General features: G+C 35.7%; 1 protein-coding gene across 1 annotated transcript in view; it reads left to right on the top strand.

Annotated features, from left to right (window-relative positions):
- ERBB4 (erb-b2 receptor tyrosine kinase 4) overlaps positions 1-14,796 on the top strand; it is a 1,285,626-nt gene that overhangs the window by 909,548 nt on the left and 361,282 nt on the right. Inside the window, 1 exon segment of the mRNA XM_010861119.1 lies at positions 5,341-5,406. Coding sequence (XP_010859421.1) covers positions 5,341-5,406 — 66 coding nt within the window.

Below are 14,796 nucleotides of genomic sequence, written 5' to 3'. Positions count from 1 at the left end.
ATATAATGAATAATGCAATAAGTGAAATTAAAAACACTCTGGAGGCAATAAGTAGTAGAATAACAGAGGCAGAAGATAGGATTAGTGAATTAGAAGATAGAATGGTAGAAATAAAGGAATCAGAGAGGATAATTATTTCTTAAAGTGACAGAAATGTTTTTTAAAATTTTTGTTTTATAGTCAGAATGACAGGAAATAGAAATATTAATTTAAATAACTACACTATCACTAAAGTGAATAGAAACATCAGGTTCTTATTTTTAAGTAGTGGATTTTTCCAAATAGTTTTAAAAGAATTATTACAATAAATAGTGAAAAAAAAATGATGTAGTTGATTGAAACATGGAGATAGGCAGATTTTGATAACATTGGCAAAGGCTCAGTGCTCCTAAATGTTTCACCCATTTACATAAGCTAGTGTCTAGTTTCTCTTTTTTCCTGTCCTCCTTTTAAAAACAAACTACTGGAGAAGTAGTTTATAAAACGACGTGAGACTAAAATGTTATTGACATATTCAGTTTCTTTTCCCCATCGAATCAGGCATCCTGTGGTACTGCTCATCTGAGCATAGATGACAGAAAGAAGGTTTGGAGTAAGACAATAAGCTATAGTTAAAGTATTAGCATTTCTGTTGGGACACAAACAATAAGAGGCCACGTTTATTCTCTCCACTGGAATGCTCTGGGCAGATCTCATTTTAGGTGTTACGTAGATAAATCATATATGAGGAACATAGTGGACTTTGGAGCTACCAGGCTTTCCACTGGGAATGATCCACCACAACCTGGCTTTGTCTAACTCTTTCTTCCTGAGCTGGGGGGTGGGGAGTGGCTATTGAAAAAATCAGATATATTGACTTCTTTTTTTAAACACATAGAGGTTGAACATCAAGTATAACATAACCAAAACCTTTTCCCTTCATAATAATGCTGAATTAAGCCTGAATTTTCTTAGAATAGTAACCATGTCTGTTTCAGCTCAATTCCAATATTTCTCATAGCCCCTGATACACAGATACAGAAGGTATTCAAGAAATACTTAACGAATAGATGGATGAGAGGAAAATAGGAAAAAAAAAGTTAGCAGAAATTTTTTCCCCAGTTCTGGATGAATAATTACTAAGGAGACATTTCTGGGCAGCAAAAATGTTGGGGAAAAAAAGCTAAAAACAGATTTTTAAAAAAATATTAGACATAATAGCCCCTAAAACTACCTGCATCATGTTGCAAATTTGTGTCTGACTCTTTGCGACACCATGGACTGTACCCTACCAGGCCTCTCTGTCCATGGGATTCTCCAGGGAAGCATATTGAAGTGGGTTGCCATTTCCTTTTCCAGGGGATCTTCCTGACCCAGAGCTCAAACCTGCGTCTCCTGCCTTGGCAGGAGGATTGTTTACCACTGAGCCACCTGGGATGCTCCCTAAAACTACATTACTCAGTTGCCTGCAAGAATCAAACCAAGTTAGCCCAAGTGCTGAATATCACACAGTTTTGAAAACCAAAAGCTGAACTGCTGAGTGCCTGAACGGATACCAAAAGGCTCAGAGATCTAGAAACAGTGAAATAAGGACAGAGCAGAAGGAGCAGCCATTGATTCAGGAGCAGCAGAGTCAATTCACGGTCTCCAGCACACTTATCATTATAGAACTTGAAATGTGTGGGCAAAGTGATCACCTTCATTTGGTTTCCAAAAGGGATGGAGGGAATCCAAGTCTGAGTAAAACCTTGGAAAAGAAGCATTGTTAGGTTCCTCTTTTAGGAGTGATTAATATATTTGTTTTTATGAGTGAAAAATGGAAACTACCAAATAAAATGTCTTAACAGCACATAGACATCATAGATAAATTATTAATATTTAAAACTTCTATGTGTGTGCAGGCACTATATCACTTATGCCCAACCAAATGGGTCTTGCCATCACATTTTGATAAGAATCATAAACAAAATTTCTAGTAATACTTCTTTTATATTAAATATGAGAGTAGGCCTTGAAATGGTAAATTGAAACTGCAAGAATAAGATTAAAAAATATGTAATCCAATTAAAGGGGATCCATTGAATATTTTAACATGTCTAATGTTACTCAGCATATTTTAACAGCTACAGATAGTTGTTCATTCACAATAAATAAAGCTAAATATTTTATTAGAACCAAACACTATTAGAGAAGTCATAGATTAAAGGATAGATCATCCTCTGCTTCAGACAATTAACAGACTACTTAATGGGTCAATTTAAAGGATTTTAACATATCTAAAGAAAGACATTAACATTTTAAACCACTTTCTCCAAAAAGTTTGTACTCAGAAAAAGTTTACAATGCTTTCCATTTTGTCTCACAGTCCTTTCTAATTTCCGCTGGTATAAATCAATTTAGATTTATTAGCTTTATACAAAAGAACTCCAGTCAGTTTTTAATAATAATTATCATTATCACTGATTAAAGTTATATTGTTCAGGCCAGATGGAGTTCTTTTCCTGTCAGCTAGAATGAGCTTGCATTATGTAGTTATAATGTGTTTGGATTTAAATAAACAGATGGCAGAGTGACGGGATATTTTATGCTGGTGATGTCAGTAGCAGCACTTCACAAAGAGAATTGCTTTAAATAAACTCCATTGGGGCCAGGATCTTGATACTGTTAAGAGTGTGGCTGGGACTGAGCTTAAGTGTTATATTAATTTGAAAATAATGCTATTCACCTGTGGAAGAGTAGACCAGTAGGTCTGAGGTTCAGCCTTTGAAAGGTATCTGCTGAATCTGTCCCTTACCTGTGGCAGCCTTTAACATGCTAGGTCCATACAGTCTCACAAAGAGAGACAAGAACAAACAGACGAACAAAAATGCCCCAGTTGTAAGAACTTCCACATCCAAAAAGAAATAAAAATTAAAGGAAGAGTTAAAAACTGTGGGTCAAGGAAAGATGGAAACCTTTGATATAACCTTATTCCATAATTTTTACAATGTAGTTAGCTATGTTAAAATGAACATCTTGAATAGGCATATAGCCATTCACAATTTATATTAGGAAATTAACAATAAAGGTTTAATAGACAGTGTGTTATAGAAAGGAGAAGGCAATGGCACCCCACTCCAGTACTCTTGCCTGGAAAATCCCATGGACAGAGGAGCCTGGTAGGCTGCAGTCCATGGGGTCGCTAAGAGTTGGACACGACTGAGCGACTTCACTTTCACTTTTCACTTTCATGCATTGGAGAAGGAAATGGCAACCCACTCCAGTGTTCTTGCCTGGAGAATCCCAGGGACGGGGGAGCCTGGTGGGCCGCCGTCTATGGGGTCGCACAGAGTCGGACACAACTGAAGCGACTTAGCAGCAGCAGCAGCAGTGTTATAGAAAAGCTTTTATCTTTGATAAATTTTCATGTCCACTTTTCCCTAAAGATAAGCCCATTCCATATCCTTGTACTCACAAAAGTTTGGAGTGAACCTATGAAATTCAACAGCAAACTTCAAGGAAAATCATTATACATGATTTCTTCTAGCTAATATTCTTTTGTTGTGATTGTAGGGAATTTCTCTGTGGGACAGCTTTTTTCACGGAGGCCAGTACCCATAGTAGCATCATCATTAAAAGGAAAATGAGGCCACAGGAAATAAAGGCTGATATTTGAGAAAGAAAGTAGTATCAATAAAAGTTTTAGAAGAGGATATTAGAAAAATAATTGAAATTAAACTTTCCAAAATAAACTAATTCTTTTCAATGCTTGAAATATTTATATAAAGGTGTTGGTCTGCAAATTGGCACCAGTACATAAAGGGCAAGGAGAGATGGAAGAAAGAGGCAGCCCACACCAGATTTGTAGGTGACAAGTTTCATAAGCTAGGGGACTTATGTATGAGACTTGTCTTGGGCAGCAGCAAGATAAGTAGATTTCAGCATCCGCCTGTCAGAGTCTTAAAAATTTGCATCAAGGTCTTAACTAAATTTGGTCACTTACTCAGTCCAGATGGTCTCAACAACACCTTTCTCTCTCAGGGCTATGTCCTTGAAACAGCTGCTCGCATGAGAATGGTCAGAGGGACATACATTTCAAGGACAGGGGAGCAGGTGAGAAGCTTCTGATCGCCCAGGTTCAGCTTACAGGTCAAGTCAGACACAACCTCTGAATGTCCTCCTCCACAGGGATATAGCTAATATCGTTTCATAACTATAAACGGAAAATAACCTTTAAAAATTGTGAATCGTTGTGACATACACCTGAAACTTATTAATACTGTACATTAATTATACCGCAAGAAAAAGTTTTAAAAAGACAAAGTGCAAACTGATGGTTACCAAAGGGGAAGGGGGAGGGATAAATTAGGAGTTTGGTATTAAAATATACACTGCTGCTGCTGCTGCTAAGTCACTTCAGTCGTGTCCGACTCTGTGCGACCCCATAGACAGCAGTCCACCAGGCTCCCCCGTCCCTGGGATTCTCCAGGCAAGAACACTGGAGTGGGTTGCCATTTCCTTCTCCAATGCACGTAAGTGAAAAGTGAAAGTGAAGTCGCTCAGTCGTGTCTGACTCTTCGCGACCCCATGGACTGCAGCCCACCAGGCTCCTCAGTCCATGGGATTTTCCAGGCAAAAGTAGTGGAGTGGGAAAATAAACACACTATATAAAAAACAGATAACAAGCCAGGACTTTCTGTATAGTGTAAAAGTGATACTCAAATCTTGTAAAAACCTGTGATGAAAGAGAATGTAAAATACATACAGACATACTTGTACAACTGAATCTCTTTTCTGTATACCTGAAACTAATACAACATTGTAAATCAGCTATATTTCAATAATTTTTTAAAGATATAAAAGACCTTTGACAAAAAGAGATACTCTAAATTATGTAAACAACCTTTGTTCTGAAGGTTTATCCTATGTTTGTAGTATATTTTTGTTTTCATAGACTCCACTTTCTTTTAAACTATTGATTTAATCCTTAATGTCTGTTGATATTAGTGGGCTGTGAACTTTTGAATTTATATCAAATAAAATAGATCAGTAGAATAAAAATATTCAGTAGTCGAAGTAAAGCTTATTTCATGTAAATATTTACTTCTGACTATACAGGAGCATTCACAAAGTCATGTATTTCCTTTTCTTGTAAAATGATGAGAGGATTTTGAATATCAAGAGATTGTATTTCTCTGCTTCATATGTATTTGACATTCAAATTTTGCTATTTAAGTGGGCATTTTATGAGCTATATTTCAACTCTAGTATGACATAAAAATCCTCATAAAGAAGTAGGAATATTTCCTTTGAGATGTTAGCTCCTAGTCAGAGTGAAAGATTAAAGATTATAATACACACATGCTTTTTCCTATTCTACAGGTGGACGTTGCCATAAGTCCTGTACTGGCCGATGCTGGGGACCCACAGAGAATCATTGCCAGACTTGTAAGTGTTCAACACTGTTTAGAAAACATAGGCTTGAAATGGTCAAGTAATTTTAATAATTGAAGCTTTTCACGCTTCTGGTTATCAGAAACCTGAAAATGAGCTTTGCTTCTGTGTGGTAGACTAGTTTCTATATAAGTAACCTGCCTAATTTCATTGCTTTCAAGTGAAACATAATCATTTCTTATATTTCTTTGTGGTTTCTGGATTAATGATACAGCACAGATGTGGTGATATTAACAATGACTTCAGAGTCTGTACATCAGAGGAAGTAGGAAATACAAATGTATACAAAATGATAATTAACTGAATTTCAGGTTAACTGACTATTTCAGTGTTTTTCCCAAATAGTAACCTGACTATCCATTCACTGGAAAAAGAAAAAATGAAAAGGATACTGTGTACGCGCTCTGTTCTTGGCACAGAGATAAAAACTGTGTGAATTATAAATATAGATTCACTGTTAAACACAATGTATCTTGCCCTTAGTGTGTATTATTTTTTGTATTAGTTAGTAAGATAAATATGAGGATGATATCTTAAATATTTTAAGATATTTAAAACAAAGTATACTGAACATAAAGACAAATATCTAATGTTTTAACATTCTTAAAGTTGTGATGCTTAAATCAGCACTGAACTTTTGCTAATCTTAAGGACAAATGTTTTCTTTTAAAAGAAAACACAAAATGCTCCATATAAATGGTAAAAAATTATTCTTCCTGCTATAATAACAACAGCTGAAATAATAAATGGAAAAGAGTGTGGAGGCTATTTGAAATGTATTTCTTTTTTTAGCATAGAAAACACAGAAAATATTATTTAAAAATTTGAACATACAAATATTAGATATTGTGGAAATTTCTAATACTGTTGGATGAAAGTGTAGACTTAAGTTATTTAAGAAAAGCAATGTTTTATGGCAGCAATGTTTTGGCAAGAATTTTAAGCAGAATTCTAAAGTAATATTAGATTACTGTGTGAAATGCATTCACTGTGATAATGGACAAAATGTTTTAATGGCATCCTAAAAATACAGGAGAGCCTCACTCTACATGTCCCAAGCAAAGAACAATTATTCAGCAGACAATGTTAATAACACCAAAGGTTAAGAAGTCCTATAATAGATAATTAATCCAGGCTGGGCCAATCAGATTCTCTTTCTAGAGAATTTGAACTTGGGATCGACAGGTGCTGGTTACACCATATCAGAAACTTAAAGAGAGATTAAACTTAGTTGAGATGTCTGTTTTGGAGCCATGTCTATTAATGAGAAGGAGAAATAACCAGTCCTCAGTGACACCTAAAAATAAATCAGCCATGCAGAGGCAAAGGATAATTGGAGAGAGAAAGATTTTGACCATTTTTGCTTCCTTGTTCTCTGGTCTTCCTGATGTCCAAATGTACTTCTTTCTTTGGGGACCTTAATAAATGCAATGTTCTAATACATTTGAACTAGTTTTGTTACTTGCCACCAAGTTGGGGTGGTAGGGAGTCTTTAGTAAGACAGTTATCAAGCCATAGCTCATGTTATCAAATCATTTAATTCACCTAATTTTCCAGTGTGGAAATTAAGCTCACTATAATAATGTAAAATTGGCTTAATGGTCACTGTGCCTACTCCACAGAGACTATCAAATTTAAATTCAAGAAACATTTACTTATATCTGATACATGCAGACTCAAATTTTAGAATAGTATTCATTTGCATGGATTTTTATAGTTTATAAAATATTTCCATTTTAAAATTTATTTTCATAATATTTCTATTATTTAAAGAAGTCAATTATCATTAACCTCATTCCACAATCGGGGAAATGTAAACAGAGGAAATATTTAAGAGAGTTGTTAAATTTACACAGGTAATACCTGAGATTTCAACCTAAATGTCCTGAACCTAAGAATAATACTGTTTCCTGTATACCATATTGCATAGCAGTTTAGGGGACAAGGACACTGGATTTATAGTCAGCCAGATGATAAAAATCTCAGTTGTTTCCACTTTCTAGCATGATAAAGTGATTTAATTTTTCTAAACCTCAGTTACCGTATCTATAAAATGGAGATATTAAACTTACCTCAGAGGGTTACTTCTTTGGAATCAAATTCAATGCAATAATAATGTGATTGATATGTTTAAATATTTTTGCTATATACTAAGGACCTAGTAAATAATAGATAATATTATAATAAACTAAAAGAGATACTGTTAGAAAACTTAATCCAACTTAAATCTGAGTGAATGCATGTCAGAGCAAAACTGCAGACCACTTCTGCCTTGTGAATGATACTGACATAGATGACTGGGGAATAAATAGCAAAAACACTGGAATGAAGAGAAGGCTGCTTGCCCTTATCACTCACTTCTGTTCTCTGTTTCCTCCTTTGAGTCACTTGAAAGATAAATTACATATCCATATTTATAGAGCCCAGCATCCTGAGGCAAAATGTATTTTGGAAGTCAAAGTTGTACTTATTGTGAGACCTGAAGTTTAGAAGTACAATCAGAAATTTTGAGAATAGACCTTATGAGAGCTTCTATAGAGATATTAGACATCTAGAGAGCTCATGGGTAGTAACATCCATGATGAACTTTTTTTTCCAAAAGAAATGTAAAATTTTCCTAGCTTCCTTTAGATTGCTAATAGCCCCTGTTAGTTAAAATATATTACTTACTCTTACACCTACTTCAGATATACTTACCTCTGAGCTCTGATTAAACTTTTTAAAAATCAGAAAACAGGCTGGGCAAATTTTTGAAAATATCCTGCTTTTATTGACTGAGCATACAAAAATGAATTTTAGGATCTTTTAGACATCATCTTTATCATTTACGAATGATTTCTTTCCTTATGACTGAAACAAATTCACTTCAGTGAGGGTTTCTCTGGAGGTATTCAGTTTCATACTTGTTGAATATTTCCTTACTTTTACGAATAATTACTCTTTGAGATTTTGCATATATTAGGGAAGAAAGATAAAATATTTAAAAGCGCCACACCTTAGCCAAGGACACTGACCTCAAGAATCCATATTATTTGCCCCATTATATCAATGCTGACGTCCTCCCACAGGGTTTCCTCTTAAAACAGCAGATATGCCAGGAATGATCCTCTGTGTCACTAAATGGTAAGAAGTCACAGTAAAGACAAGTAATTCAGGTCCCAAGTAAACAAGTCCATGATAATGAATGACTTGTTAGGATGAAGCAAAGAGTGGTGATCTGAGTGAAAACATCTCTGAACAGAGATATGGAAGAGCAAAAATGGTGATGACATCGATGATAAGTTTGAGGGAAGGTCTGTAGGATTCAGAAGTTTTAAAAAGAAGAAATGAGGAAGAGGTTTGAGGTTTTGTTTTTAATAGATTTTGTGAAGTGGGACGAGAGTGTTAATAAACGGACAGCTTAGTATTGTCGGGAAGCAAAACTTGCCACCCTAAAATGTGTCTCTTTGGTATGAGGATTAATTTAGGCTATTTTTAGGGCTTGGAAAACTGTGATCTTTCCCCTAACTTCCTAGAAAAGTGCAGATAAAGAAGCTATCCCATGAAGGGTACTGTGCCCACGGACAACTGTAGCATGAACTAGGTGTGTTTGATGAGGAGGCACTTCGCAGTCTGTTAAAATTCCTCTGAATCCCACTGTCTCTGTGTTCCAAACATTTGCTTTTCTATCTCCATCTCAATTGGCTTCATCCCCTTTGAAGTCCCAAATCACTTTTCCCAACATCCTGCTTTGTCTTTAGCTGAAAATTGTTTTTAAAGGGGGAGTTTTGGTCATTTTGACAAGACTCACTTTTATTGGATTTCTCCCATGCATACATATTATTAATCTTTTATTTGACTTTCTCCTGTTAAGCTGCCTCCTGTCAACATAATTTGTAAGCCAGCCAGAAGAATCTAGACGGGTAGAGGAAAATTTTTCTTCCTAGCACTTGGGACAACAGTTCACCATACATACCTATAAAATTTTTAAATTTTTAGTAAAATTTAGTAACATGTTGCAACTTCTTTTGTATCCTGCTTTGGTTGTTACAGTTAGCTTTGACTGCATATTGAATAATGCAAATGTGCCATTTTCCTGTATGACATTTGATAACCTTTATACTGTAAACTCTGAAGCCAGCAGCTATTTTAAAAATGTTTTTTGCTAAAATATTTTAAAAATTAAAATATTTTCTAATCAAATTCCTTAAAAAATTTAGAAAATCTAAAGAATTTTATAAATATTAAAGCAAATAAATTTTTCTGTAGAATCTAGTCAGGTGTTCCATTCTATTTTACTCCGGAGTCTGATTTTCTAAAATAGCTTAAATTCATTATTTCAAGATCCTTTTTGATGTTAGAGTATCATGACTAACAGAAGTATTTCTCACACAGTTGTAAAAGGTCAAAATAGAACTTATGAAGGGTACTGTGGGCCTGCATTGTACGTGGAGCTGTGACTCAAAAGTTGAAAGTGCTTTTAAGCTCAGTTAAATCGTGGCCGCATTGCTCCACAGCACAGCTTAAGTAAATTGATTCAGTGGATTAATGTACTCATGTCAGGGGAGACAAACTTATCTGCTGTGTGAAGTCTGAAGCTTATAGTAGTATTATTTAGTAGGCTTACTGGTAAGAATGACAACTCTCTCTGTTCATAAGAACTGAGTCCTAAGGTTTGCGATGGAAGGTTTAGGTGTGAAAGAGACTAAGCTTTAAGTAATAAATAATCATGATTAAAGGAACAAAGTTATCTCTGTCCCTGCAAGATATATGAATCACACTTATCTCATTTAAAATAGATACTGCATGTCCTTTTTTATCTTTAAGCACAGTATCAGGCCAGCTTTCTCCAGCCTCCTATTATCAGCCTGGGTGGTTATTTCATTTTATGCATTTCTTTTGTCATCTCAGTTAGGAGCTGTGCTGGGGACGATGAGCCAGGCATGGATCAAAATATTACAGTTTGATTCTCCCAACCTTACACATTTTGCATTAAAGCAGTTATAATTGTCTTTAACTGCAGGTTGTATAAGTCAAATTTTCTAAGCTGATTACCACTCAATATATTCTTCAGTTTCTAGTTGCTTTATAAGGGACACTTCTTGCTTAGAAACTAATTGAAAAATATAAGTGCACTTGACAATATGTTAAAACATTGTTGCCTCTTAAACCAAAATGTCACTCCAAAAAAAAAAAAAAAGAGGAAATGAATGCTTCAACTTGTTCATTAAATTGATTAATGAAAAACATTATTTTAACCAAAGGAAAACTTCTAGGGGAATTCCCCTTTTACTTCTACAGTATTCATCCTAGCTATGCTACGCTAAGTCACTTCAGTTGTGTCCAACTCTGTGCGACCCCATAGACGGCAGCCCACCAGGCTCCCCCATCCCTGGGATTCTCCAGGCAAGAACACTGGAGTGGGTTGCCATTTCCTTCTCCAATGCATGAAAGTGAAAAGGGAAAGCGAAGTCGCTCAGTCGTGTCCGACTCTTAGGGACCCCATGGACTGCAGCCTAACAGACTCCTCCATCCATGGGATTTTCCACTAGCTAGGTTATCTCAAAATCTTTTTTTTTAATTAAAATAAAATAGCATTGAAATTAATACAAACAGTATCTTTGTTCTAGTGTAGATAATTATGAATGGAGCGTATTATGATATTGGCAAAATAAAAGATTGTGCCAACCAACGCTTTATGTTATTTATTGTTTCCATACAAACTTTATAGAACATGCTAGAAAAAATTAGAAATTATTTAGCATTTTTCTCATTATTATACTTGTGCACACAAAATTACTTTCAGTAGTTGCAATATATTAAAACTTTAGTTTAATAATAGGAAGAAAACCTTGGTCTGGCTTATGGATTCTATTCAGTTCTAGGGTGAAATTTAGAAATAGCTAAACTTACTTTTATTCCTTTTAAAATATATGTGGAACTTCTTTGAAATAAATATTAAAATCTAAGAAAATATTATATATGTTTCTTCCTCAAAATTTAAGCAAGGAAATATAGCAACTCAAAACTAAATTGCATTTTTTTTCCATGAAATTTCCAATTTTCCTGTGGATAGTAAACCAAAATGGCAAATTATGAAAATAATGTACTAATTATACTCAAATACATGCATACAGTTTGTCTAAAGTGTAATTGTATTTACAATCTTTCTGGAACAAACCCTGTTTAAAAAGAAGGTGTAATGCAGTAAATAAATATCCAATTAGAGCAGAGAAAAGCATGTGGGAGCCAATGAAGAGAAAAGAAGCGCTGAGCCAGCAGGCTCAATCAATCAGGATAATAGTGAGCCTTTGTTGAGAGCCAACATCTTTAATTAAAACCCTTGTATTTTACTAATAACTTTGCATGTCCATAACCCTTCCTATTGATTTCAATTATTTCCTTATTTTTGGATTAGTAGTTTCTGGAGATATTGTAAAATTAAGGGAAGCACTACTAATATGCTGTTTATTTTGCTGTACATTGATAATATTAGTTGTAATTGGATGATCTTTCTCAAAGATTTAAAGAAAATGATGTTCATTTTAGTTATCTGAAATGCTCTTTATAATAAAATTTAAAGTGATTCAGGGAATATCATTTAAAGCCAAGCTAAAGGCTCAAGGGGTACAAAATGTGCCTGTTCTCTGGAAATGCTCTGGGTACAAAACAAAGCCAAGGAGTGTTTGAAAAGATTGAAAAGAACACCGAACTGGGGGCATCAGGAGATGAGAGATTTAGTCCTAGTTCTAAAGTAACTGAGATTCAAGGAATTCAGTTTCCTCAAGTTCCCTTATTGACCAAATAAAAGTTTGAACAAAGATGATTTTTATACATGCTTTTCTGCATAGTTATGATGTTTGCTCTATACAGTCAACAAAGACAAGATTGGGAGAGAGCTGACTGAAGCTCAGATCATGAACTCCTTATTGCCAAAATTGGACTGAAATTGAAGAAAGTAGGGAAAACTACTAGACCATTCAGGTATGAACTAAATCAAATCCCTTATGATTATACAGTGGAAGTGACAAATAGATTCAAGGGATTAGGTCTGATAGAATGCCTGAAGAACTAGGGACGGGATTCATGACATTGTATAGGAGGCAGTGATCAAGACCATCTCCAAGAAAAAGAAATGAAAAAATAAAAATGCTTATCTTAGGAGGTCTTACAAATAGCTGAGAAAAGAAGAAAAGCTAAAGGCAAAGGAGAAAAGGAAGGGTATACCCATTTGGATGCAGAGTTATAGAGAATAGCAAGGAGAGTTAAGAAAGCCTTCCTCAGTGATCAGTGCAAAGAAATGGAGGAAAACAATAGAATGGGAAAGACTAGAGATCTCTTCAAAAAACTTAGAGATACTAAGGGAACATTTCTTGCAAATATGGGCACAATAAAGGATAGAAATGATATGGACCTAACAGGAGCAGAAGATATTAAGAAGAGGTGGCAAGAATACACAGAAGAACTATAGAAAAAAGATCTTCACAACCCAGATAATCATGATGGTGTGATCACTCACCTAGAGCCAGACATCCTAGAATGCGAAGTCAAGTGGACTTTAGGATGCATCACTACAAAGAATGCTAGAGGAGGTGGTAGAGTTCCAGTTAAGCTATTTCAAATCCTAAAAGATGATCTTATAAAAATGCTGTACTCAATATGCCAGCAACTTTGGAAAACTCATCAGTGGCCACAGGACTGGAAAAGGTCAGTTTTCATTTGAATCCCAAAGAAGCGCAAGGCTGAAGAATGTTTAAACTACCACACAATTGCACTCATCTCACATGCTAGCAGTGTAATGCTCAATATTCTCCAAGCCAGACTTCAACAGTATGTGAACTGTGAACTTCCACATGTTCAAGCTGGATTTAGAAAAGGCAGAGAAAGCAGAGATCAAATTGCCAACATTTTTTGGATGATCAAAAAAGCAAGAGAGTTCCAGAAAAACATCTACTTCTGCTTTATTGACTATGCCAAAGCCTTTGACTGTGTGGATCACCACAAACTGTGGAAAACTCGGAAAGAGATGGGAATACCAGACCATGTTACCTGCCTCCTGTGAATTCTGTATACAGGTCAAGAAGCAACAGTCAAGGCTGAACATGGAACAACAGACTGGTTCCAAATCGGGAAAGGAGTATGTCAAGGCTGTGTATTGTCATCCTGCTTACTTTACTTACATGCAAAGTATATCATGTGAAATGCTAGGCTGGATGAAGTACAAGCTGGAATCAAGATTGCTGGGAGAAATATCAATAACATCAGATATGCAGATGACACCACCCTTATGACAGAAGATGAAGAAGAACTAAAGAGCCTCTTGATGAAAGTGAAAGCGGAGTGAAAAAGTTGGCTTAAAATTCAACATGCAGAAAACTAAGATCATGGCATCTGGTCCCATCACTTCATGACAAATAGATGGGGAAACAATGACAGACTTTATTTCTTTGGGTTCCAAAATCACTGCAGATGGTGGCTGAGGCCATGAAATTAAAAGACGCTTGCTCCTTGGAAGAAAAGCTATGACCAACCTAGACACCATATTAAAAAGCAGAGACATTACTTTGCCAACAAAGGTCTATCTAGTTAAAGCTATAGTTTTTCCAGTTGTCATGTGTGGATGTTAGAGTTGGACTATAAAGAAAGCTGAGTGCCGAAGAATTGATGCTTTTGAAATGAAGTGTTGGAGAAAACTCTTAGAGTCTCTTGTACTGCAAGGAGATTCATCCAGTCAATCCTGAATAAGTCAGTCTTGAATATTCATTGGAAGGTCTGATGCTAAAGCTGAAACTCTAATACTTTGGCCACCTGATGTGAAGAACTGACTCATTTGAAAAGACGCTGATGCTCAGAAAGATTGAAGGCAGGAGGAGAAGGGGACCATAGGGGATGAGACAGTTGGATGGCATCACCGACTCAATGGACATGAGTTTGAGTAAGCTCCAGGAACTGGTGATGGACAGGGAAGCCTGGCGTGCTGTAATCCATGGGGTCACAAAGTGTTGAACACAACTTAGTGACTGAACTCAACTGATGATATTTGCATGTGGGCAAAACAGTGATTAGCCATAGATATAGATGATACAGATTTACGCTCAGATATTTTGAGGAAATATTTTATGTTAGTTTTAGCCTATAGACAGTGATTTTGTATACTCAGAATGTTTGAGGCACTCACCTGGGCCACTACTACATGTGATGAGTCCCCACAGGTATTTTCTGGATCTGAGTCAACCTTGTGGTTGGACCAGCCCTTGTGGTTCTTATTATAATTGCAAGACATACCTCGGCAGTAACCATCAAGGAACTTTGAAAAAGCATATTTTATTATTCACAGGTCAAGGAGGTATGGCAGGCTCAATGGCTACATGGTGAGGTCACAGGTAGAGAGAAAGTATAGACCTG

This window comes from Bison bison, unplaced genomic scaffold (genome assembly GCF_000754665.1).
Source record: "Bison bison bison isolate TAMUID 2011002044 unplaced genomic scaffold, Bison_UMD1.0 scf7180017864471, whole genome shotgun sequence".
In the NCBI taxonomy this organism is placed as follows: domain Eukaryota; kingdom Metazoa; phylum Chordata; class Mammalia; order Artiodactyla; family Bovidae; genus Bison; species Bison bison.
This window is presented reverse-complemented; position numbering and strand designations above follow the sequence as displayed.